The sequence below is a fragment of the Prinia subflava genome, chromosome 1, assembly GCF_021018805.1.
Source record: "Prinia subflava isolate CZ2003 ecotype Zambia chromosome 1, Cam_Psub_1.2, whole genome shotgun sequence".
Taxonomy (NCBI): Eukaryota; Metazoa; Chordata; class Aves; order Passeriformes; family Cisticolidae; genus Prinia; species Prinia subflava.
In genome coordinates, this window is record NC_086247.1 from 71128659 (window position 1) to 71155292 (window position 26634).

The window sequence follows — 26634 nt, forward strand, 5'->3', positions numbered from 1 at the left end:
TTCACTCTTGCTTATGCAGTTTCAGTATCCTTTGTGCTTTATCACAGGGCTGCATGACTGACTCATCATGTTGTGCTCCTGAAAATCCCCAGGTCCTTTCTGACAGCAAATGATATCGATGAAAGAGAACTCTTTAAGGCTGGCATTATCTCAGTATAATTTCTTTAAAGAAAAGATTTAATAAACAGGGAGAGTATGAGATGGGTCCACTGTTAAACACATTCTAGCAACTCAGTTTGAGTTTATCAAAACAGATTGCTGTTGATTTACTTCATGTTATTGCCACATCTTTGTGTCACAATCTATTAATACCTCAGAGCTTCATCTTACCTCCATAAGAGGGCTTTTTATGAAATTAACCATCATTTTCTTCTCACTTTTGATACTAATAACCTATAATTGCTCAAGCACAAGAACGTAAAATGTAGTCTGTATCTACTCTGCAAATGAAAACTACATTTGCTGGCTGCCTTCAGTGACTCTGGTCAACCACTGGAAGCTGTCAGGCTGCTCTAGTATTCTGGTGTGTGAGCACCTTCCCCTTCACGCTTCCTGATGTGAGGGTAGGTTACTTGCCTGTGTGCTGCAATTAGGAAGTTCATGGACAAAAATTCCTTCCGGTTTTCCTAACTTCTGCTAGGATTCCATCTGTCATATGCTCTTTTGTTGGTTGTGATAGGAAGCCACAAGCTGGAAAGAAAATAAACATGTTTTGCATCTTGATTCACAAATGACTGACACAAACCTGAAATCTCTAACAATTGGCAACAAAATGGGAATAGCAGTGGTTGGACTGCAAGGCAGGATATAGATGAAAAACAGTGGTTCATGCTTTGGAGGTTATATATATACACACACATATATCTGGTAAATAACCTCTGTACAGACAGTATCTGGGTTTCAGTAGCTTGTAAGAAAGTTCCTTCTCATTTCAGCACATTGAGTCTGAACCTTTTGGTTTCCAGGAACACTATAAGGATCTCAGACCTCTGCAAGAGTGAAAGTTACTCAGGACTATGAACCTGTGTGTGTCAGGTTAGGTTAACAGCTTGGAATTATTATCTCCTTAATTTAGTGCTACGGTTACAGCAAATGCCTTGTTTTTCATTCAGTAAATGAAAACTAAACTGGGTAAACTATATCCACCACAGAACCATCTACTTGGGTATCACTTTCCAAAATCATTTTCTTCTCCCTTACATAGATTGGCTGATGGAGAGCTAATGCTTAGACAACAAAATAGGAAACTCAGACCACTAAAGGTATCCAGAATTATTTTATAAACATATCCATGGAATACGGTTGTTTTCTGTATGACAATGATAATTGTTATCATCAAGGATGGCATCTACCGATCTTACATTTTCTATCTTGCTAAGCTTTTCTACTTCTTCCTTTTTAACGAGGAAAACTAAGCAATTTTACTCCACCGTTCTATTGCTTTGATCTATTGCAGTAATCACTGCTTTTCTTTTACAATTGATAAATAATGGATCTTTTTCCTTTTTTTCCTGGCCTAACTAATTTTTCCAATCCCTCTCTGCATGTCATTCTTTCTAAACTGCTCATATGCTTCCTCTTAGAATTCATTCACTGGCCCTTGGATGCAGATCTAGTCTGGTTTTCTTTGTATGCCCTTGGTCTCTGAGCTCTTGTCGAGAGAAATTTCCTTTAGTGACAGGATAACACATTGGTCAGAACCTTGGGGTAGACCTGTTGCACTTTTCTAAAATAAATCCTACCAAAAATATCCAAAGATTTTTCTAACTCTAAAGTTAGGTCTTGTGAGAAGACCAACTGGACTGAGGTTATTTTGCTGACAATGAAAATTGTGTTTGGGGAGAGATAATTCAGAACAACCGTAAATAACTTTGTAAACCACTTTACCTGTGCTGATTGTCCACGCAAAGTTACATCAGATATTACAGTTATAACAAATACCTCACTGGAAATGTGTGCAAAGGCTAGTGCAATACTCACTGCTCCTTTTCTCAGGAAAACAACCAAGGAAAAAAAAAAGAAAACCAAACCAAAACCAACCTAAAACAAAACAAACCCAAACCAATCTTCAAAAAGTTGTTATCTGATTCTAAGCCAAAACAGTCCTAAATCCTGAGAAAGGGAAATTACTCTGAGCAAGTTTCAGACACATTTTGTAACACATGAAATGAGCTGTGTGCATACCTGGATTGTCCTTTTACAGAAGATATGGCAACAATATCTAGATTTTTAGTGTGACCTTGGTTTCTGACTATCATCTTATAAAAACAAGTGCAAGGATCTCCTGGTAGGAACTGGACATTGTTCCTTTGCTAGGGAAGAACTAGGTGTTGCTTATGGTTCACAGGAGAAATAAGGGACAGCATGGAGGCAGAAGTATACAGCCAAAGAGAAATCTGAACAGCTTTAGAGTTAGTTTGAGCTTTTCCTAATAGATCTGAGGGAGCTTATGCTTGACTTGCATGCACGGCATAGTCTGAGGTTTACTTTCACATTTGGTATAAAAAGTGGCTGAGTTCTCATGTGCATTTAAACATTTACTTTGCTGCTTCTCTATACATCAGCCATTGAAAGACTGTTTGTCAGAAATGACAACTTCACTGAGGTAAATGTGTTACCCATTTCTCAAGTACACTGTGCTAAATAGATTTGCTCTATCAGCAAAATTATCAACCATTTTTATGGTGTTTCAGGAATCTTTTTTGCTCCTGAATCCAAATTGCTGATTCAGTATATGTAAAATTATGACTCCAGATAATCCAAAATATTCTCTGGGAACATCTGTCCTATCAAGTAATTTAAGGGTTTGCCTCATGCCAGTTCCCTGGTTGTTCAAAATACACACACACATGTAGGTTTATTTGTTTCTGAGCACCATCTAGGAGTAAGTCCAACTAGTTTTCTCTGCAAAAAATGCAAATGTAGTTCCATCACCATTTGAAACAGCAAGTACAGGTAGGTGCGTGGCTCTTTCTGCCAAACTCAACCATCTTGATACAAGCACCTATGGCACAGAGGGCATGGACACACATTTTACCAGTGTTACAGAAACACCCATTCTGGTGGGCTGTGACAGAGTCCTTCATGGTGTCCCAAAGACTTTGAATGAAATGCCCACAACACCAAATATCTGTGTCCTAGGGCCATGGGCTTGGCCTGAGTCTCCTTTGGTCTTCAAAGACTGTGTGGTTCAAGCAAGCAGTCCTCCTGCTCTCAGCTGCATGGAGCTGGCCTTGCTCAGTTCCATTTACCCAAGCCAGGCCAGGCAGGGAGGGGGAACGAATGGGCATTTGGAGCACATGTAAAGGACAATGTCATGGATGGACACCAAGCCACTTAAGCAGTTCCAGCTACTGGGAGGCTGCTATAAGGACTCCCTAGACTCTTCTCCAGGATGAACAGCCCCAGCTCTCTCAGCCTTCCCTCATGCTGAAGATGCTTCATCATCTCTATGACCTCGTGCTGGACTTTCTCCAGTAAGTTCACATCTTGTTTTGTCCTCAGGAGCCTGGAGCTGAACACAGCAGTCCAGATATGTCTCACCAGTGCCAAGCAGAGGCGAAGGGTCACCTCTCTAGGCTGCTGCTCCTAAAGCAGTCCAAGATGTTTTTGGACTAGGCAGGCCCCAGCTCCTTGTTTCTCTCCCAGCTCCCCCAGATCTGACCACTCCTAAAGTGTGTGTGTGTTTATCGAGCTTTCACATTGTTTAACGCTTTGAAAGCAGAAATTTATCCATTCACAGCAATGCTCCTTCTGCAGCTTGTCTTAGTCATTGAAAATTCCTTACAAGTTTCAGTTACCACAAGGAGAATTTTTCATAAAAGGGCTGTAAACAACATATAATGTGAACATTTTCACAGCAACACATCCCACCTTCCAAGACAGCATTTTAGCTGGCAGCTAAGTTTACTTTACATTTTTAGCTTCTAAGGATGGCAGTTGATAATCTGTATATTATTAATCGTGACATATAAAGCAGTCAACATACCAATTTGGCAAAAGCAGTCTCATAGAGTATGCAGAATATGCATATAGTAAGTGGACTACTAATAAGGAGGTTCCCTGATGGTGAACAGGATTTTTCTTAGTATCATTATTATTGTGATAGTAAAATTATCTTGATCAATGCTCTGTTTTACTGGTGCATTTCTCTTGAGTGCTCCTAATGGTACAATCAGATGTGTGCAGGTCAACCACTGATTTTTTTATATATAACATTTCTACGATGAAGGGTAGAATCATGGCAAATTTTTGGAGAGAAATTGCTATCCTCATTAGAAAAAAACCCCAAACCAAACAAACTGGAATGAATGCAAGAATAGGCTAATAGGTCAACATAGAGGCATATTGACCTGCAAACATTTCTGTGCACATTCTGTTCTTGAGTTACAGAAACAAATTTAAGAGTATATTAGTGCACAAGAGACAAAAACAAAGTGTCGTCGTAAGTGGTGTCTTAAGTTCTTTTTTTCAGGCTAAGTGTGGATTCATTTTGACATTTGCTAGCGTTGGTAAAGCCTTCAAGTTTCATTTTTACTTGATCACTAAAAGGCAGCTTGATCTGACTGACAGATCAGTTTAGGAGAATGGTGGTAGTAGATTGCAGTCCTTTCTGCTGTCAAGCTTAGTGAGACTCTTTCACAAAGAAAAAAATCTTTGCAGCTGCTAAGATTAAAAAATATTGTACCTTTCTTTTTCTTTTAAATGTGCTGTGCTCCTGTGTAAATGTATTAGGATCCTTTTGCGAAAACAAACCAAGAAAAAAAAAATCCTGGAAAGCTTTTGAAGGTGTTACACAGTTTCAGCCTTAGGTGAAGTACTATAGGTATGCTATAAATCCCCAAAATCATACAGGTTATAATGAAGATGTTGGCTTATCCCCAAAAATACAGACAGGGTGTGATTCTGCGTCCTTTTCTGATTGTGATCTAGTACACTGATGCACTTCATTTCATGCAGATTGATCAAAATCAATGTTTAGCTCACAGATTCATTTCATTCTGTTGTTCCAGAATACCTGTCCTCAACTGAATCACTATGCAAGATAATGCATGAAAAAGAAATAAATGGACTGTGATCTAGATATTGCTTCAAGTGGCAAAATCTATGTTCTTCTCTTTGTCTGAAGAAACTCACTGTGTATTGGGTGATTACCTTTTTCCTTCTGCCTTAGTCGGCCGCTTAATTGAGGTCCTGTTTTACAATACTGAATAATGCATATCGATTCATAGCTTTCAGAAAAACTGCAAGAGTAAGATTGGCATCTGGTGGACTTGACAGATGCACGAGGCGCTCACAATGCTTTTCTGTCAGGCAATTCAGTCCCCAGAAAAGGAGACTGCATGACTAATGAGTTTTGCACCTCCTCTTCATGTGCTCATCTGCTTTCCCATTGATGTAATTTATGAGGCACTTCTGTGAGTCACGGTTAGCACACTGAAGTGGCAGCGCTTGGTGGCAGCCATTATAATAACCATAAAGCAAATAAAACAGGATTCAGGGAAGTGGGAAATGAAGTCTTGGCAGCAGAGAACACCTGTTTTCTGTTTATGCCGTCGCTAAATATTTGCAATTCATTAAATAGTCACAATCAGAGTTTGATAACATATTTACATTCACAACATCTTTTAAAAACAAAAATTCTTGCATAATTGCTGGACTTCTGAAGAGCAGGTTTTGTTCATCTCTACTAAATTAAAACTTTCATAGCAGTTTGCTGTGATGAAGTGAGTAGCTCATGTGACATTACTTTAATAAAACTTTTGACACTCACATGACCATCTGCTAAAGAGAACAGAGCAGATATTCCTAAACTGTCACAGGGAGACATTTGTTTTGTCTGCAGCCCCTACAGACAAAACTAGCCAAGCAGCAGATGGGGCTTAAAATAAACTTAATGTATTTGAAATGCAGTTGTGTCACGAAGACACACTTGGAGCCGAGGACAGAAAGTCTTTGGTAACCATCATAAAACTGCTGCTGTCTACAAGGGTCAATAGGGAGCCATTTAGTTGGTTCTTTGGAAGTGTATCAGTACAGGTACAGTACATCACAGTTTTTTCTACATAGTCCACTGGTATTTGAGATTAACAGAAACACTGTGTTTCAGGAGAATAAAATAAAGCAGGGAAAACTGTGTTCAGTAAGGAACACAGATTTGAGGTAGATCAAGACAAGCAGTGATGTTATTGTACATAGGATTTATTCTGACAGAATATAAAAAGGGGTAGTCGAGAGTCCTTCAGATACAAGCCAATAGGACAAGTTATGAATTTCTATTAGCATCCCAAAAGCTGGATTGCTAGAAGTCCAGAAAGCTGAGCAATGCTTGTATGCATGTTGTGAAAGAGGGCATAATACAGTGAATGTGCTCAGCAAGTCATTGATATTTTTATAAAAGCAGACTTTTGCTGAGTGTGACAAACGTCCAGCAATCCAGCGCTGAAATAATCATTAGGGAGAACAGAGACAGGAAGTTCAATAAGAAGTGCAAAATACTGAATCAGCACTGAAAGTGACTGCATGACCAGCAGACCTGCTGAGGAGAACCCAGGAACAGCATGGAATGGCAGGCTGAGTACAAGCTGACAGTGTGGTACTATTGTATATAGGGCAGCTTATGGACTGTCCCATGTCAGGATCATGCCGAGCAGACTGAGGGAAGTTCTCACCTCCCTTCTCTCAGTATTATTGATGAATCCCCATGTATGTGCAGATAGGGGTCCTTAAGTTAAATAGGGTCATCGAGAAACTGGAGAGGATCCAGCAGATAAAAGCTAAGATAGTTTAGGACACAGAATGTATGTGAGGAACTGGACTTTGGTCTTGTGAAGAAGTGATCAGAGGAGCTGGGCTTTCAGAGAGGTGATCAGCCTAAGTCTGTGCAAATGGCAGCTAAAAGCTGATGGTGTCACTCATCTTTGCAGAAGCTCAAGATGGACTTGAGTTGCAGTTTGGGAGGCTTAAGGGAGACATTAGGAAAAGATACATTCACCAGGAAGGTAGTGCAGCACTTGAATGGCTTATTTGTGGGACAGCCAGAATCTATGATTTTGGAGGTTTTCAAGACTTCTTAAACATAAACATGACTTACTGAATCTGGTGCAGCAACAGCCCTGTTTCAACCAGAAAGCTGGAGTAGAGACCTCAAAAATGCCCTGCCAGACATTTTTTACAGTTTTAGGATGGTCTCAGGGTTTAAAACCACCTAGCAACGAAATATCACACATCCACTTGCTCACTTCCCCAGCTTGATCAGAGAGAGAGTTGGAAGCACAAAAGTGAGAAAACTTATTGGGTAAAGGTTTAAAAGGTAAAGCAAAAGCCATACACACACAAGTAAAGCAAAACAAAGAATTCATTCTTCCATTCCTGTGGTCAGCCAGGTGTTCAGCCACCCCTAGAAAAGCAGGGGATGCTTATACAGTGATTTGGGAAGACATATGCCATCACTACAAATATCTCTATATTTGTTCTTCTTCCCCCAGTTTTATACACTGAGCATGATGTCATATGGTCTACAGTATCCCTTTCATCATCTGTGGTCAGCTGTCCTGGCTGTGTCTCCTTTCATCTTCCCATGCGCCTCCACCCTCTCACCATTGTGCCAGTATAAGAAGCAGAAAAGGCCTTGGCTCCGAGCAAGCCGTGCTCAGCAATAACAAAAACATCTCCATATTATCAACCCTGTGTTCAGCTCAAATCCAAAACACAGCCCCATACCAGCCACTGTGAAGAAAATCAACTCAAGCCCAGCCCAAACCAGCACAGACGGTTTTCTTATCCAACCTGCCCCACACAATCTAGCTGTAAGCAGTCTGAAAGCAGGTGGGAAGACTGAAGCCATCTCAGCAACACACGAGTTAAAAAGCTGCCTTAAAACTGAAGGATTCATAGAGATTGCCTGCAAAGGCATCCAGAAAGAGAGAGTGGAAAACAAATTAAAACTCTGAGAAAAGGCAATCTGAGACAAACACAACTCAAGCTGAAAAGAAGTGTTGAGAGGTAGGAGTACTCTAAGCCCATTTTTTTAAGGTTAAGAAGGTGAAGTAGTATACTGCAGCATTGAAATAAAAAGTTACATTTCTACAACCATTTCCAGAGGTGACAGAGGTGTCACTCCTTTATGAAAATAAACATTGGCACTCAAAGAAGAAACAAAGATCCTGCAGAAGGGAAGTAGTTTTCTTCCTCCTCTGCCCAGACCTATGAAGCCCCTAATCTTTCCCTGCCTGTGAAAGTCTGGAGAAGAAAGATGAGATTAAAGACTCAATTTATTGGAGAAACCCACTCCAACAAACAGAAGCTCAATAGGGAGAGCACCCTGATACCCTTACAGGCTATGGTGAAGCACGTTATACTTGCTGAAGGTAATGAATTAAAAGTAGAAGAATGGCACAGAATTTAGCAATTTTCTAAAGATGAGTCTAAAGGTGTTTAAAAAGTCAATGAAGCCATTGATTCAAAAGCAGTCTATTTGAAAGCTGTTTCAGTAGATTGTACCTACGTTATGTGTACAGAAACTAACATTTTCTTAAACATTAGTGCTAAAAGTGGAGGGCCATGATGATAAGGACATGAAGAATGTCATGAATAAAGAATGTCTCTCCTATCAGGACAGGCTGAGACAGCTGGGGTTGTTCAGGCTGAAGAAGAGAAAGCTCCAGGGAGACCTTAGAGCAACTTTTCTCTACCAAAAGAGGGCCTATAAGAAAGATGGAGACAGACTTTTTACAAGCACATGTAACGACAGGACATGGGTCAATGGCTTTAAACTAGAAGAGAGGAGATTGAGACTAGCTGTAAGGGTGACATCTTTTACAATGAGAATATTGAAGCTATGGAACAGATTTCCCAGAGGATGGTAGATGCCCCATCCCTGGAAAAAGCTGAGGCCAGGTTGGATGAAGCTTTGGGAAACCTGTTGGAATAGAAGATATCCCTGCTCATTGCAGGAGTGTTGAAAAGGTCCCTTCCAAATTAAACCATTCTGTGATGCTGCTCTATGACTAAACTCTATACATAGCATTATTTCAGAGGTGAGCCACACACTTTTGATGGTAGCACAGCTATTTACCAACATAAATGAACCAAGACCTTGTGTCTAGGTACCGAAAGAAATCTATCTACAATTCCCCAAGACAAGTCTGCACACTGCAATCTCTGTGGTTCAGAGGCTGAGTTTGCTGCATTTGTGTGGTGTTCTATTAACTGAAACTGCTGATTTTGGATTAAATTTAAATTTTAACCCGAATTTGATTATTGTGCTTATTAATGCATTTCTAGTTTAGTAAAATCATAGTAACTTAGCTTAGTGTATTCTCAATTAAGTAAATATTGATCTGTCCAATACAAGTGAGTTGTATGGAATGAACATTGAGACCTTAAGTAACCTTAGACAAGAAATTTATGACTCAGCTTTCTCTCTGCAGGTTCATTTCCTCTCAGCAGCAATTCAAAAAAGAATTAATCCACTGCAGAATTAGCTTTCTGCAGAAATGCAAATCTGCTTCAGCAGAGCAACATTATTTAAGCACTTTTATTGCTCAAGCAATTGGGGGTGACGTCTTCTTGGAAGAGCTTACAGAATTTTGTAGAGTGTGAAAGTTACAGTGATGTGCAACCACAGTTCAGAGATGGAGATAGATACAAGATGACAGGAACCTGAACTGTATGGAAAGAAGCCAATTTTATACTTCATTATGATTTCAGACATAACCTTCTCAGCCACTGCCTCTGTTCCACATCTGTTATTAAGAATTTGAAGAGTTCATAATCTTGGTATTTACATTTTTTTCATACTTCTGAATCATTACATTCATTTGAAACAGAAGGTTAAAGATACAGGGTCTCATAGTCCAATTACACACCCTGTTGCTGACAATCTTATGGCATAATATTTTGAAACTTTAGTTAAAAAAAAAAGTTTTCTAGCCTTCCAATGTAGGAGCAGATAAATTGTAAAGACAAGGACATTTCTGAAGAAGCAGCAGAACAGCTTCTTCCACAGCTACATATATACAAGAATACAATACAGACATATATAGATTTGATCTATTTACCTCCTTCAAAACTAAAAAGCATTTGCAGTTAGAAACTGAATCATTTTGGGGGTGGGCAGGGGGAAGAGGCACTAGGGAAAGAGGAGATGGAAGAGAAATTACTACAGCAGCATGATGTTACATTTTTCTGGTTGTTAGACAATAATTTTATTTTTTTTTACAGGCCAAAGAATGATTCTCTAGTCTGCTATTTAAAACACAACTGTAACATTTGAGTTCCTCACAGCCTTGAATACTTTCACACATTCCATCCTCCCAAAGAGAGCACAAGTGACACCAGCCTGATTTCAGAACACAAAAGTGTGGGTAAATCCCCCCATGTAGTTGAGTAAGTCAAGTAAAACTATCTAATTTCCTGCACAGAGCTGAGGAGCATATTTTGAGCTGTATGAGTTCCCTATGGAGAACATGAAGAGAGTTAAGGTGCATCCAAATGCTGACTCTAAAGAGCCAGCTCAGCCAGACAACCTGTTGCGAATATTTGCTTCAAGTTGACACGAACCCATCTCTCTGCTGGGTACACATGGAGCTCGATGTGACTGGCTTGGATGTAAATATGTAAATCATAAACCTTTTTTTTTAGTTAAATGAATGTTACCTGGAACAGCTACAGTCTGCCTAAAGTAAGCTGATGGAGAATATTCAGTACACATATGACTCTTAAGCCTTAGTCTTCTCTGGAAGCTTCCAGAACAGATCTTCAGCTGCTCAAAAGTGTTCCATCTCCTTCTGTAACAGCAGGTAGAAAATTTCCCTCATAATTCAGCATTCGGGCTCATTTTTTCTGCTGCCTTAAGAATGGGGACTGTATCTTGTCTCCTCAAAAAGTTTCCCAGTTTCATTAAAAACTAGGAAAACTTTTTTCATTAAAAAGTTTCATTAGGCCATGAGCTGTTCGGGACATAGCAGCTGGGAGGCAGGAACAAAAAGAAAAGGTTTGGATTACAAGTGCCACATCCTCTCTTTACCTTTTGGCACCATGAGCTGTTTGAAGTGGAATTGTAGACTACCTGGAAGGCAGCTGGAAGGGAGAACACCAACGCATGCTCTCATTTGCTCTGGATGCTGTCTCAAGCACCCAGGGGCTCCTGTGACCCACAGCTGCTCCCCAGCTGCTGCACAAAGAACCCCACAAACACATATGGAACAGGGAGCCTTCCACAACCTGGAAAAGAGAAACAGAATTTCAGGGGAAGACAGGATGGACTGCACCGGTGACGCACTGGTCATGGCTTTTTCATAAAATCTTTGCTTGCTATCTCTTGAAAAAAAACCAAGTAATTTAAATGCTGCTGCATCTGTAGGCTGCCAGGAACAGAGCTGAATGTGGCTGCTGTGCACGGGGCATGATTGCACCAGCCCCACCCCTTCACAAAAAAGCCTGCCTGCTCCAGTGGGGAGAGAGTGTTTGGAGTTATGTGTGCTTTGTTTTCACAATCAGGCACTAGTTATGCTTAAGGTCCATGAATCTGGTCTTGTGGTTTTAAAAAAATTAAAACTCTCTGTATAAGCTATGCAGCATGGGGTTTTTTTTGGATTCAAGTGGTATTATAAAACGAGAATATAAGACACGTGTAACAAGCCAGGAAATTTCAAGAACAAATCTATTTGCTCTAAGTTTCCCTCTTGTTTCTACAGTTTCAAAAGATTTTCTTGCAAGATTTATTCATGGCCAGTTCCACATCCTGGGATCCAAATTAAAATCTTCCCATCTTATTCATTTAGTGAAGAACATAAATGTGTGAAAAAACACTAAAAGCAGGTATAACACAGAAAAATGAATACAATAATCCACAAATATTTCCATGTGGAGAATATTATACAGTTAGCATATAGCAACTAAATTAGAAGAAGGTAAGCAAACAAAAATAATCCCCAAACTTCACAAACTCGTTTTAATGGAAAAGTACAGTTGCAAGAGTATCCAAATTTGAAACATGCTCTGCAGTATCCTTAGCATATTCTGTTTACTAACCCTGCATTCTGACAAATATTCAAAGCCTTCTTACTGAAGGAGAGAACACGCCATCAGGTTTAGACACTGTGTTATCCGGAATAACTTTCCTCCTCCACCATTTTAATGCTGGAGACAGTAAAAGATTCAGTATTCAAGGATTTGCATGCATTTTTGGAAACTTTAGACTGACTTCCCTGTTATTATTTAACCAAAAAATCAAAACTGGCCACAAGTAGAAGAGAGGCATTAATGCAGGAGCTTAGTCTTTATAATATGAACCATCATAAGAAAGATAATTAAGAAACAATTTTTACTGAATGAAATACAATTGATTTGCCTAACCTGACTTCTGGCACATGGAAGGTGGCTCCTTCTCCATTTGCAGGACAGTTGCAGAACAGGTTTGGTGATCTCGTACCCAGAGAGAAGCAGAATGTTGCACCTGTGGAAGCATCCAAGTTGTCCATGCATAAACCACATATTATTGACAGAAGGCAATGGCAGGGGACAGTGGTGTTAGTTCTCCATTTGTGGTGGACAGAAGCCCCCATCTGCCTCCTTGGCTTGCTATCTAGATTGATTCATGGCTTGCCAGGGGCTCAGATCCAAGATATAGCAGAGGGACTACCAAGGATCTTGGGCTATCATTCCTTGCTGCCTACCCAAATGGATGCCAATAACACTGCCAGAGGAGATCAGTCAGGTCAATAGTGCCTACAAGGATCTTAGAGCAAGGATCGGGAATTACAGGCTGGGCAGCCTGCAAAAATCCTGGACCAGAGCCCCCTGAAGCACATTTCTGGGCCCATGCAGAAGGAAGTAATTAGGAAGAATCATCATAGGTTTACCAAGGATCAGTCATGCCTAAACAATCTGATTGCTATCTATGACAAAATGACTGGACTTGTGGACAAAGGCAGAGCAGTAGATTACTTTGACCTTGCCTTTAGCACTTGTCAGCCCTTTTAAAAACACTCTTCCTTCTCTCAACTTGAAAAATAAAATTTACAACCAATAAAGTTCTGTACTATTTCTACCAGTCAACACATGGGTCCTTAGCAGCATCTGACCACAGTAGGTTGGCTTGGAAGAAGGACTCACACAAATAGTTGTGTGAGTCAATTTATGGCTCTGCCATGCTGCAGATACAGGGAAGATATTCTCATATTTATTTCCATGAAAAAACAACACAGATTTCCATTGTATTGATAGATTTTTCTCCCACATATGAACAATGGCGTACACCCAGATCTCTTGGTGGAGGTCTGCAGTCCAGCTGAGTGGATATGGGCTGGCAGAGCACTTGGGATAATGTCACAAATGAGGAGAGGAAAAACAACTGAAGTGTCAACAACAGGAAATGAAACTGAAGATATCAGAGCACTAGTTGTAGAAGAAACTTTCTGTGTTTCGGTTAACCCTGACAATAACTAGTCACATTTCTAGAATCACCAGCAACAGTGCACCTGCAGGTTTAAAGCTTTTGTCTGGAGACTACAGTCTTTCCTTGCTCTTCAGCTGAGAGCAGGTTCATCTTCCCTTTGTCTTTTTCTGTACTTCTCCCATCTGGGTAAGCAAAGGCATTGTATAGAGATCTGCTGACATCTTGAGAACCTTCTCTGTCACATGCCATCAACACTTACCATTTTTCTTGACCTTCATTGCCTGTAAGGTCTTCCCTTTCTAGGCAAACTCATCCAAAGCCCTCTGCAGCAGATCTCTATAGGTGATGCAACATGCTCATCCCTAAAGGGCACCAAAGCCACTCCACTCTGCCCACTGGCACACTCACATGGGCCTGAACACACCATTCCTGTTTCTGTGAAGTAGTTTCTTCCAGAAACAGCCCCCACAACTTCAGGGTGCTTTTTGACAGCAGTGAGACGCTGGATGTAGGAACAGGGCACAAGTACTTGCTTTCTGCATGCCAAGACCTACACTCTCATTAGCATACTCATATTAGCATAGAAAATATTCCCTCATCTGGGGCAAAAGGTCCCCAGCTGTCCAGCTCCTGAAGACAACAGCAAGAAGACAACCATAGAACAGCTCTCTCCCCATGCTGGCAGCCCATCCACACCTTTGCCTTTTAACTCTACCACCTCAGCATGTTCATGCTGATTTATTTCTCAATCAGCTTTCTGCAATGATGTTCTTCATCATTACTTCCATCTATTTTTGAAGAAGAGCAAAGTGTCCTTTGCAACTCATCATGTCAATTTCATGCCCTTAGAAACACCCTCCACAAACCTAAAAAAAAAAGCATAAATTCTTCTCAGAATCTAAGCACACCAGACACTCATTTCCCACAAACAAGAGTGTCATTAAGCCAGGACCAAGAATGGCTTCAAAAGAGTAGGAATGAACAACTTGATTAAGGAGATGTCACTGGAAAGAAGGAAAACTATCACCTGCTGGCCCTGGGTACTGCACATCTGTTCTGATGAAAGAGGGTACTGTTCCTGCCTGTGATGTGGTCATCCTCAGCTCCTGAGTCACCTCTTGTGGAGAAGCCTTGTTCTTGTTGCTCCCTCACACTTCTTGCTCCCTGTGGCACAAGGCCATCCTCCTGCCACAGGCATGAAGTTTCTCAACTGCAATAGGAGTTAGGCAGTGCCTTTGCGTTGCTTTTGCCTAGTTGCTTTTTCCCTTGGGCACTATGCCAGTGTAACATTAGCCCTGTAATGTGATATTGTCACTGCTAGTGATGTGCCATAAGCCTGGTTTGAGTCTGCAAGGGCTCAGGACTCAGGTTTGCGTGCTCTGTCTCAGTTTTCTGTGACCTGCCTGCAGCTTTATTTCATGTGGTTTGGATGTGGCAGCAATTTTTCTAACTGCTGTATCTATACCAGAGCTGCTTGGTGTACCTTTGTGTGATAGAAGCATTGTTTGCTGTAGGTAACAGTAACAAGCAGTTGTTCCAGGTAGATCGAGAATTTTACAACTCAAATAAAATGCTACTGAGTAGAGAAATATAGGTCTGCAATGACAACCACAAGATGTGGCAGACAGGATTACAGTTATGGAATGAGAAGAGATGGGGCACAAGACTGGCACTGGAGACTCCATGCTATAAAAAGATCAGTCATGATTAATTAATCTGCAGACCTGGAGCTGGACAAAACTGGGGTTAGGGCCAGGAAGAAGAGCAAAGAAATAGTACATAACATACATAAATCTAAATTTAATATAAATGGTGCTATGTAACCTGAAGCTGCAGACCAAGGATGAAAGGGAAGGGTGTACAGGCATGTTAATTTGTGTGTACACAGTATTATGTATATCATACTGTTAAAATGAACATCATGTTTCTCCTGGTAAAGGATTCCACATGTTGTCCACTTCCCATAATATTCCCTCCGCTGCTGACACCAGCATGAAATTGATGACCTTCAGACACCGAAGAGCAATGGAAGGGTGAGGATAACACTATAAAAATGGCAGAAACTAAAAGGTGTGTGCTTTACAATTACCGTTGTGTTACTACTATTACTATGGCTTTTTATCTGTAGATAAATATACCTGTAATTTTTTTTTAGTACTTACATTTAGACCAATAATGATTCCTGAATTAGACTTAAGATTTTACCTTTGCTAACAATAACTTCTTGACCTTTATACACAAGGTGTGCTTCTTCTTTGCACATAGACTTGAATGCAACAACACGAGTGGGTTTGAAACTGTATTGAGAGCCTCCACTGATAGCTTTTGATCTGGGATCTTTACCCAGTTTTCAGTAGAATAATTGATATTTGTCTATGTATTGTTTATGTTTATATTTTTACTTGTGTATTTATTTGCTTGTCCATACATAATATTCCTTGCTTGGATTGTTTCTATACACATTTAATTAAAATGCTTACAATTAAAATCCACATTTGGCTTCTATCACAAAGCAGAGACATGCTCCTGGCAAATTATTATTTACAACAAAGCTGGTGAGTGCCACAAAAGTGAGCTAGGGATTAATAAAGTTATAAATATTTAGTAGTAGAATAAGTTACTGGGTTCCATTCAATGATTTCTACAGCTACAGCCTATGGTGCCCCCTTTGCATGCTCACTTATGTAGTGGAAGTGTAATTAAATAAGTGACCACTGGAACTACAGCTCTCTTTAAGCCTCTTTGTGTTCAAGTGAAAGTGAGTTATTTCATTAAAAGGAGGGAATCAAATCATTTCCACCTGAATTCTGATTTACAGGGTTTAGTAGCACTGCACTTGTGTTAAGTATGAACATATATATCACCTTGGCTTCTCTTTATTTCAAAAGTGGAACTGATCTGGGAATAACCAGATGACCTTCTAAGAAGGTCGAAGCGCAGGAAGGAAAGAGTGGTATTAATAATTTTAGCAAGGAAAGGAGTTGTGCACTCAAATGTTGTCCAGTTATCCCTCCTGGTGCCTAGATTCAAATTTTAGATTCTCAAAAGTTCCATTTTGCTTGATACCTAAGCCCTAAAACATCTGGCTAGAAGTGCCAGTGTTTATATGCTAGCAATTCACATTCTTCAAAGTCCTGTAGAGGATGGTCTCACCTAGTTTACAGAGAGGAGCTAAGGAGGAAAGAGAACACGGTGAGTTGAGAAAGAAGTGTCATCTCTTTTATAGAAGAACCCTGAGGTTGACATCAGAGACAATGCTGCAGAGACAGTGTTTCTCTGCCTGTGGAAATCAGGATCTAAAGCTCCTTTTGAACACTCTCCCCATGAAACTACATTGCAGTTTCTCAAGCAGCACCTCACAGGCTAATTTGAACTGCAAGCAACCAACAAGTATCCTGCTGATACCAGGAGTCTTTCTCTCCACCAAACTTCACAGGATGTGATAAATGTGTGTGAATGAGGGAAGGGCCAGAGACCACTTTTAGGCTTTTGCAGTAAGAGTAAAGTGGAACTGGAGTACCACTGCTCAATCCTTGCTCCCTCAATCCAACCCTTTGCATGTGCATATTCACCTTCCTTTTATTTGTCAGACCTTACCCTCACAAATAAAAGGGTGGAACCTTCTTGATACCAGAAGTCTGAGATGAAAAACCCTCAGCATTCCAACCTGTCCCACTTTGTATGGACTAATTATTGATTATTGAATCAGAGATTTATGGCAACTACAGCTGAAGTTTTAGAATACTTGCTTAGAAGCTGCTGAATACCCAATATGACAGTGCAGTATTCTAAAAACAAGGACTGTAACCCTTTCAAATTAAAGTAATGAAAATCAATACAAAATCCTATGAGAAGGAAAGGTTATATTAAACTAAATTTAATCTCCACCCATCCTATCATTCCTTACCCAGTTTTAGTCATATAAACATGTACACTGGTAGTATGGAATGGATCACTTCTGATTAACATGAAGAATTAGAGGTGCCAGCTGCTGAATCACTGTTATGTATTGTGAAATCTCTTTGCTGGTAGCTGCTTTGGGCCAATTATTTTGTACCTCTCAGGAGTCCCCAGTTATTGAAGCATAATCTTTTGCCTCAGGAGTTCACTTACAATAGCCTCCAAAAATGTCAGGTAAATGACTGCCCATTTTCTGTTATTTCCTCATTTTGGGTGTCTTGTGGCGGCAGTCTGTCTTCCTACTGGAATTCCAGGATGAGAGGGGCACAACCCATGTGATATAGCCATGCAGCCGTTCTTTTGTTGTCAGAGAGCCAGTCTTCTGCTGCTGAGGCAGTTGTCTTGCTGCCTTGCTGCAAGCAGCACCTCCCTTAGTTGCCACTGATTTTATTTCTGTCATATACATCATTGGCCATTGATGCTGGCCATTCTTCCAACCTGTGCTCTAGTGCTTCTTGGGGTGCTTTCATGTAGATCTGTTTCTGTTCATGCTGTCAACTCAGTCTGTGCATTTCGGCTCTTTAACTGTGGGTTAGATGTTTTCCTCCACCCTGGGTGAAGCTATGACAGACTTTGAGAGTGAGCCTTAAAGCTTGTGCTTTGCCTCAACCTTTCCTATGAGCTGGAGAGGCTCTCAAGGTGCTGGGCTTTCTTCTCTCTGATCTGTGGGTGTCAGAATGCATGAGAAAGAATGCAAGAGACAGAGAATGAGTATATTCCTATTAAGCCTTCCAGAGGCACTAACTTAAACAAGAACAGCACTCCATACATGCAGATACACTCCTCCAAGCTGTGGAACCAGACCAGAGATGTCAAGTGTATAAATCCTTCTTCTGGAAGAGTTCCCTATGGAAAGAGGAATCAAATATCAAATAATATGTCAATAGTTTGCTACCATCTCCCCCTTTTTGCTCAGCTGTTTAAGCCTTACTGAAATACAAGAAAAAAAAACCACAGAACAAAGTTCACAGAGTTAAATAAATTATCATTAAAACTCACAGATAAAATTCTTGTTCTTCAAAACTCATTTCAAAACTTCATATATGGAGAGACGGTCCTTAGTCTCAAGTCTTTGAGAGACCATTGAAAGACAATAGTTTGCAGGTGTGAGGTTCAGAATTCCTAAAGCAAATCTCTCCTGAAATACTTTATTTTTAAGGCTTGATAGACATAAACAGAGCTATAGAATTGCATGTGCAAGAATAACAGTAGCTCCTGCTGGAACTATGCGCTATGCTCATCTCCATGGTAGCCAAGCAATTAAGAAAAGAATAAGCAAACATCTACTTCTGCACTTCTTTCCCTCAGTCCTCTTCCTGATTTTCTGTTGTTTGCCAGCATTATATACTATCATGTTTGGATCAGAAATGTCAAGTTTAAAAAGGTAATGTTACTGAACAGGGCAAAACATTTTATATCCAGCCCTTCAAAATTCTTTTCCTGCTGAAGGTATCCAGCCTGATCCTGTCCCACCTGGAATGAGGAGGGACTAAGGAATGAGTGTTGCAATGACCGGGTATCAGCTATCAGCTCTTCCCAGAAGCAGCTCTGCCAAGTCTTCCATTTCACATTGGCAACTCATAGGCCTCAGCCCTAATCTCCTTTCCCTCATGTCCTGTTGTTGGCACTGTTAACCCTAGTGACCCATGTCCCCTTCTCTGGTTGCTGACACAGACTTCCCCCAGACAAACACAGGCTAGAGAGTGAGACTGCACAGGAAAAATATAGTAAATAGGATATAGGGAGAAGATCAAAGAAACTGCAGTTGATGCAGGATTTGTTCAGCCACATTAACCAGCAGCCTGCTTATACATGACTGTCCTCATCTAGCCACACTTTTCTCCATTTTCCTGTGCTTGTAATTCCTCCCCTACACTTTGATCCATCTCTTCCCACCCTTATCTCCTCCCAAAGAAACAACTGTAGTTACTTTTCCTTCATTGGTTCCATTTTTGCTACATCCATAACCACATTTGGCATTTCTGATACTATTACAAAAGCTATTACAGCTATTACATCTCAGCTTTATATGATACAGAACCATTATGGATGGAAAATACCTCTAAGATCATCCAGTCTGACTGTTAACCCAGCACTGCTGGGTCCACCTCTAAACCATGTCCCCAAGTGCCACATTTACACATTTTTTTAAATATCTTCATGGATAGTGACTCTACCACTTCCCTGGGTAGTCTATTCCAATGTTGACAACCCTTTCTGAGAAGTTTTCCCAAACCTCTGCAAGGTTTATGATATAGTAACCTGGACACTGTGGGTTTTTTCCCAAGAAGACTCCATTATTGCCCTCCAGTTGTCTTACAGTTACCTGGGAAGCTTGTCCTTCTCTCACAGAGTTCCCCATAACCAGCTGTGAAACCCAGCCATTTTTCATGGTGTTACACTGTAATGTTTGCCAGCTGCTCACTCTGCTGTTTGTTATGTTTGGCAGTTTCTCTTGGTTTTTTCCCCTATTTTCTCATGCTCTCCTCCATTACCTAAGCCTCACCACGGGGCCTAGCCATCTTCATAATGCATTTCAGTGGGAAAAGTAGTCTATAATGTATCCTGGTGCAGAAATCACAGAAAAATACAAATAATTTGTCCCCTAGATGAAATCACAGAAAACATGATTGGAAAGGATTTCTGAAAGCCATCCAGGTGAGTCTTGAGAACTGCCAAGGAAGGAAATTCACCACCTCTTTGGTCAACCTGTTTTAGTGCTTAACTACTCTCACCATGGAACAATTTCTTCCTTACATATCACTGGCATTTCTATTGCTCTGCCCCATTGCTGGAAAATTTTCCTCTTGTCATTTCACTGTGCACATCTGATCCAAGTCTGGCGCAAAGTTCTCTTTTACAGCACGAAAAGAAAGTTTGTTCCCATATCCTATGAAGTCCATTTCTCTGCTTATCCCAGTCACATCAGCAACATGAGCAGTTTGGGACAAAGAAGAGGTTAAAAAAACCTATTACAATTAACCAAATTAATGAAAACAAAAGTCAGCTGCCTTTCCTCATAAATGGTTCAAAGGCCATAGAGATATATCAAATACATCACAGTTTTCAATTCTGTGGAATCACTTCCCCTAAATCAAGGCTACCTCTTGCACAGAAAGGAAGCGGAGAGCCTTGGGTTTAGAGCAGGAGAGGCAGGGAAGCTATTCCAAAGCTTTAAATTAAAGGAAAGATGCTGTCAGAAATTCAGAAAAGGAACTTGATACCTGGCTAAGTATGTTAGTATTGTCTGAGTTGCTAAGCAACTACATAAGTTAGTAATTTCAACATTAAGCAAATTCTGTTATTTCAAGAATGAATTACAGTCTGCTTTGCATTATTTAGAAGAAACCAAAACATACTTTGTAGTCATAGAGTACTTCTCAGCCTTTCACTTTACAGCAGCCTGCCACTAACATATAACATTCATGCACTGGTTAAAAAACATAAAATTCTTAATCCAAATGTGGATAGCTGGATAGAAGCAGCCTTCTTTCCTCAGTTTTTCCTCTTTCCTTGGGATGTTTTAATGTCACCAAACCTGACGTTGATCTCTACCACTCAAGTCCTTCTATTTTTTTGTATCTGCATCTCTGTCAGTTTATGGCAGAAAGATGTATTACAGTAATCAGTATTCTGCTGAAGGTACAGCATCTTTTTTGATGCTTACAAGATTTATGAGCTAAAATAAGGCCTGGTCAGCATAGATGTTAACTATTTCAAAAATTGCTGTTGAAATCATCCCAGAGTACTTTTTTTTTTAATTTTTTTGTGCTGAAATAGATGCCAAAGCATATTCAGACATTTTGGTTGTTATACCATCTCAAGGTAAAGAAAAGAATTCAGTGACATGAAAAAAGAGAAAGCCACACAGGATAAGATGCAAAATCATTGAAAAGAAGATCAGCAGCTTAATACATTTGCAGATGTAAGTATTTATGTATGACCTTCTGTGATTTGTACCATGTAAGAAATTCATACCACATACTTAGAAGTAATACACAGATCATTGCATAACTTCTCACCAGTTAAAACGATTCTGCTTTCAACTGTACCATGAATACGCCGGGCCAAATTATAATTGTCACCTAGTGTAAGCTGAGGAGGTTTTACAGGTCTCAACAGACCAATTTACAGTGGTCAAGCACCTGATTCATCCTTCCTTCTTCTCTCTTCTTTCCTTATTGCTGTTTGGGGAAGGAAGGTCATTTCACATTTGCACTCTATCTAGGAATTTGTTTATTTTCAAATAAGTAAAAGTTCATTCTGGGTGTTATTTGAGGGTTAACAATAGCCTCAGAACCTAATTCAAAAAGCATACAGCATACTGCTCTTAAGCATACAGTTACATCATGAATATTTATCTGGCTGCATGCAAAAACTCTGAATATCTTGGCTCCACTGCTCTCATTCTGCATGAGACCCCCCTTTGTTGGGAAAACGCTGCCATCGCAACCAAGGGCAGCAGAAGGCAAGGGGGCTGGCAGGCAGAGAGAGAAAGCAGGTTGGGTTTTCAGGCTAATTATGGGGTTTTGTGTTCTGGGTCACCTTGTAAATAAGATATGATGCTCAAAAAGCTGCAGCCAAAGCTGCTCAGCAGAAAGCGGAGCAAATGCACAAAGGTTCTGCTGGTGTTTAGCCTTTCTTGAACACAACCTGCAATTTTCATGGTGAGCAATTACAATGGCTCTAGAAAATTGGTTCCTAGGGCTTCTTGCTAAATAGACAAAAGTTGTTTTTATATGCCAGGCTGTAAAACCATTCACTCTGTGTCTGGTGAGTGATCTGTATCAATAGACTTCTCCCCTCAGAATTCTTTTGACACACTTGCTAAAATGCATTAAAATTAATTTTAACACAGCCTCAATGAAACAGATTTGAGCAGCTTTGCAAGCTAATGCTGCTTCAAAACATTTTGTCATATTGATCAGTTTAGCACTCCTTCAGTTTAGGGCTGACATGATTTCTGATTATCTGTACTGCACATGGAAAACACTTCTAGGCTATCTGAGGAACAAATCTGAAGGCAGCTGGAGTTTGGTTCCTACATCTCCTCTGCCTGTGGCCTGTGCTCATGCTGTTCATTCACCTTATAATTCTGCAGCTTGAACCACATTTGCCACAGGAATATAGTGAAAATCAGTATTTGCACTGCTCTTTGGAGACACCTCACCCTCACTCCTGCTGTTTTCTGGATGACAGTGGGCTGGTTGTTTATTTACGCAGTAGGGTTCTGTTCTGAAATGCTGCTTCACATAAATGAGCACCAAGAACACTTTCACTCTTAAAAAACCATCCAGGGTGTACACATGTTAGATCATACCAGGGCTGATTCCTGATACAGGGTATGGATGTTGTGGGGACACGAAATTGCAGACAAGACTGTAAGGGCACCTTGGGGGCCCCTCAGGTAATCACAGTCTAATGCTCCTGCACACTGCACCTTGGCTTTAACTGTGCAGCTCTGCAAGGAGAGGACTTTGCTGCTCAATATTTGCAGCCCCAGAGATGTTTAAAAGCTGTGTAGATGTGGCACTTAGGATATGGTTTAGTGTTGGACTTGGCAGTGCAGGGTTAATGGTTGGACTCAATGGTCTTAAGGCATTTTCCAGTCTAAACAATTCTATGATAGTGTTTACCTGAGATGTTGATGAGGACATCAGGATGGACCTCTGTCCCTCACTATTCCCTGTCTGCCCCTCACAGACTATTCCCAGCACACAACAAGATTTCTTCTCTTACAGTTTTGGCTTTGTTCCTGTCTGCCTTGAGCAACACGGATAAGTCACTTGCAGAGAGAAAAACAAGGGATACAGTGAGTCATCACTTCGAAAGCTCAGATCAGGCACGTAACTGTTAGAGCTTGTTCATAAATTTGCAGGTCACAAGGTTTAGTTTACATCAGAGTCATTGTGTCTAAGACCTGCTTTTGCATTCTGCCTGCTTTTTAGTGAAATATTTCAGCCTAGCTCAACTTTTATGACTAAGTCAAAGAATGCCTGAATGAAACCTTATGTTCTCCAATATTAAGAATTTTTCAGAGATGTAGTAGGGCCGGTAAGATGATCTTGTCTATTCTAGCCTTATACATAAGCATTTTATTAAGTTTTTTATCTACTTTTGAATTCTCTGGGTTTAATATTTACAGTCGCTCTGGTTTTGAAATTTTTTTATCTTCGTTGCAGTAATACTAAAGGTTGCTGTTGTATAAGAGCTTCAACTGTATGAAAAAATCCAGTCAATTTTGCATATTCTCTCTGCAACAATAGGGCAGCATCTTCCTTTAAAATATGTCATTCCTTTGAAATTAGCAAGCAATTTGTTGGTCAGTGCACTTAAATACTAAAGAGGCAGTAAATTGATCCCTGCCCTCAGGTCCCCCTGTTCCAGAGTTATTGCAAAAGATGCAAAATTAAACAAGATTTTTATTCCAGTGAACAGTCAGTTCAGACCTATGGAAGAATGGGAAAACAGTGTCAATTCCTCAGGCAAATCGAAATCTTTAATCCTGCCCTTTTTGGGGCTGCCTCAGGACTGTTGCAAAGACAACTACTATAAAAATGGATCAGAATAGCCTTTTGCCTGATCATCACATCTCCCTAATACTGCTGCCTCTGCAATACTTTTTTGTGTTTCTACGCCCAGGAGATAAACCAGCTTCAATAATTTGCAGCAATTTATAATTATTGATGAGTCTTCAGGTTACCTTCTTTGAAGGGAATACATATCCCATCAACCACGTATTTGATTATTAGGACCCACTTCAACCCTCTCTTATTCTACTATCAACTGGACAAAATTGTGTGGAAATTGTTCTGCAGTTTTCTAGCTCTGCAGTTTACCAGATCACTTAGAGAAAACAGACCAGCAAAATTGCTATAATTACTTTCAATTTTTAATAGCTCTCTTGTGCTGTGGCTTTAATCTGTATGAAATTGCTAAAACACTGAGTAAATAAAGCAGCTGTTACAGCTCATGGAGCTACAACATAGCCACAGCTTCCTGGAGAATGTTCAATATTACTACACAAAGTACATATAGTCACTTACAAAAATATGTTAGTAGAGAATATAGAATTATAGTTTTTAAAAGGACCCCTGGATTCTTATATGAGAAAATGTCGTACCATATGATATGCACAGTGTGGTATGGAACCATTAGAACCTGGCAGATGTACAATGCCTGTGTAGGGCTGGATGACTGCATACCTGTACATTCAAATACCATTTTTATAGCTGTTTACATGTAGTCGTTAATGTGCATCTGTGGCTGTTTAAACGATTGTACAACTGCAGGCTATGATAGTTTGAACTTTTACATATTCATTTAAATGTGTTTGTGTTTACTTGACCAGCCCCAGAGCGCAGACAAGAAGATAAGAAAAGGAAATGCCAAAGCTGTGAGAGAGACATTCTTTTTTTTCTGTACTTTTCAAAATGCATCTGATGTAGTTCCCAGATGGCTTACAGGGGTAAGTTAACACACTACAATATTAAAACTCAGTTGATTAAGCTGTTTTGAAATTAAACTTAATGTTATATCAGTGGCAAGAGGTCTTAGGCACAGCAATATGGTTTTATGCTGGAGGATCTTCGTGAAAAGGAGGATGTCTCTGTAACTCCCAGTTTAATATTTACTTTCAAAAAGCACATGCACCTGATCCAGCAAATGTACATGTGGCTAAGGTCCTTTACCTTTGCCATCATTTAGAAAAGAGGATTTCTAAACATTCTATCAATGTTGACAAATCCTCTGAAAAAATACTGAGGGTTTTATAGGTGAACTGAAATCGACATATACTTCATGCAAATGTTTGCTTAAAAGCTGTGTACATTGTCTCTGCCTTAAATGGTTCTGGATAAATACAGTGTGTGCAGATATCTTTGTAGGTCAGGATTCTGACTTGCCAACTACATTTGTAATCCTGAAATAATAAGGAAAAACACTTCAATCATCGAGGAACAGCAAAAGCAAGATTATATATTAAGGAAAGTATGTATTCAAAAAAAGCTGACACAGCTTTTGGTACAGGGAAGGCTTTACATAGATAGAGGGAGGGCTGTTGGAGCTACCTAAAAGAATGTGTGAGTGTTGGACATCAAAGATGCATAGAAAGACTCTGGATTCCTGGCCTTCAACAAGATACATTACAAAGAATCTTAGAGCATCTCAGGTGTTAAAAAGACTGAAGTGAATACTGGAAACAGTTCACAGAAGAGTGGCAAGTATGATCTGAAGCACACAAAGGCTTCTGTGAGGAAGAGCTAGACAGAGTAGCCTGAAGCCTGGAAAAAATATGATTGGGAAGGGAATATTGCGTTATTCCATACAACCACAAGTGAAGAGGAGAGAAGAAGATATATTCTCCAAGCACATTCCAATGCAAGCATTAAGAATTAAATTAGTGGATTACTGAATCAAAACAAATGAAAGAAGACTTCTTCGCATAATGCAAATATGAACTATGGAACTCCTTGCTCTGAGATTTTGTAGATGTTGCAGTTTAAAGACATTTAGAGGGCAGCACAAAAAATTCATGGAGAAAAAAAATTGAGACTTATAAAGCTCAAGAGTAATATATATCAAGATGATGTCGCAGAATCATAGAATAGTTAAGGTTGGAAAAGACCCTCAAGATCATTGATCCCAACCTTTAACCCAGCACTGCCAAGTTTACCACTAAACCACATTCCCAAGTGCTGCATCTACATCCTAAATCAGTGGAGACTGGGAAAGCATAGCCAGTCAGCCAGCTGTGTACTGCTACATCGTTCTGAGGCACAATTTTCTCTGCCTGTAAATCCTCTCTTCGCGTGCCTGTGATCTTTCCTCAGGCTGTTTGTGTTCCTCAAATAATGATAAAAGATAACAGCAGTAGCAACATTTGCATGGCAAGCTTTGTAACTGATTCTATGATAAATTTTGGAGCCAGAAAGGTGAGAGAAGAGGTTTGCTAATGACTTCCTTTCTTTTGCTTTCACCACAATCTCAGTGATTTCCAACATGTAATCCTAAGGGTTCTTTCCCCTCCACTCAATCTAAGTGCAGCATCTAAGCTGAGCAGCAAGTTTGATTTTTCTTGGAATCATAATGCTCTGCAACCCTGAGTATCAGCTTCTAGAGATGACAGAGGTTACATGTACCCAGAGCAACTTTAGGAAGTCCATTTATATAAAAGCAGAAAGTCTGTCCAAGCAAACAGTGTATATGTGAAGCTTTGTGTATTCTGCAGTGTGCTGCATAAGCAGAGAAATTCCCAGGCTGGCTAAAAAGCA

General features: G+C 40.1%; 1 protein-coding gene across 2 annotated transcripts in view; it reads right to left on the reverse strand.

Moving 5' to 3' along the window:
* Positions 1-611: 611 nt before the first annotated feature.
* The window catches only part of MED10 (mediator complex subunit 10), a 34813-nt gene continuing 8790 nt past the window's right edge, over positions 612-26634 (reverse strand). Inside the window, exons 3-5 of one of the 2 annotated variants that reach the window (XM_063399568.1) lie at positions 12361-12460; positions 11072-11226; positions 612-690 (exon numbers count right to left, since the gene is read on the reverse strand). In XM_063399568.1, the coding sequence (XP_063255638.1) occupies positions 627-690; positions 11072-11226; positions 12361-12460 (319 nt within the window). In that variant the 3' untranslated portion in view covers positions 612-626. Of the gene's footprint in view, positions 691-10178; positions 11227-12360; positions 12461-26634 lie in introns of those variants that run through there. The other variant, XM_063399575.1, reaches the window with a different exon arrangement.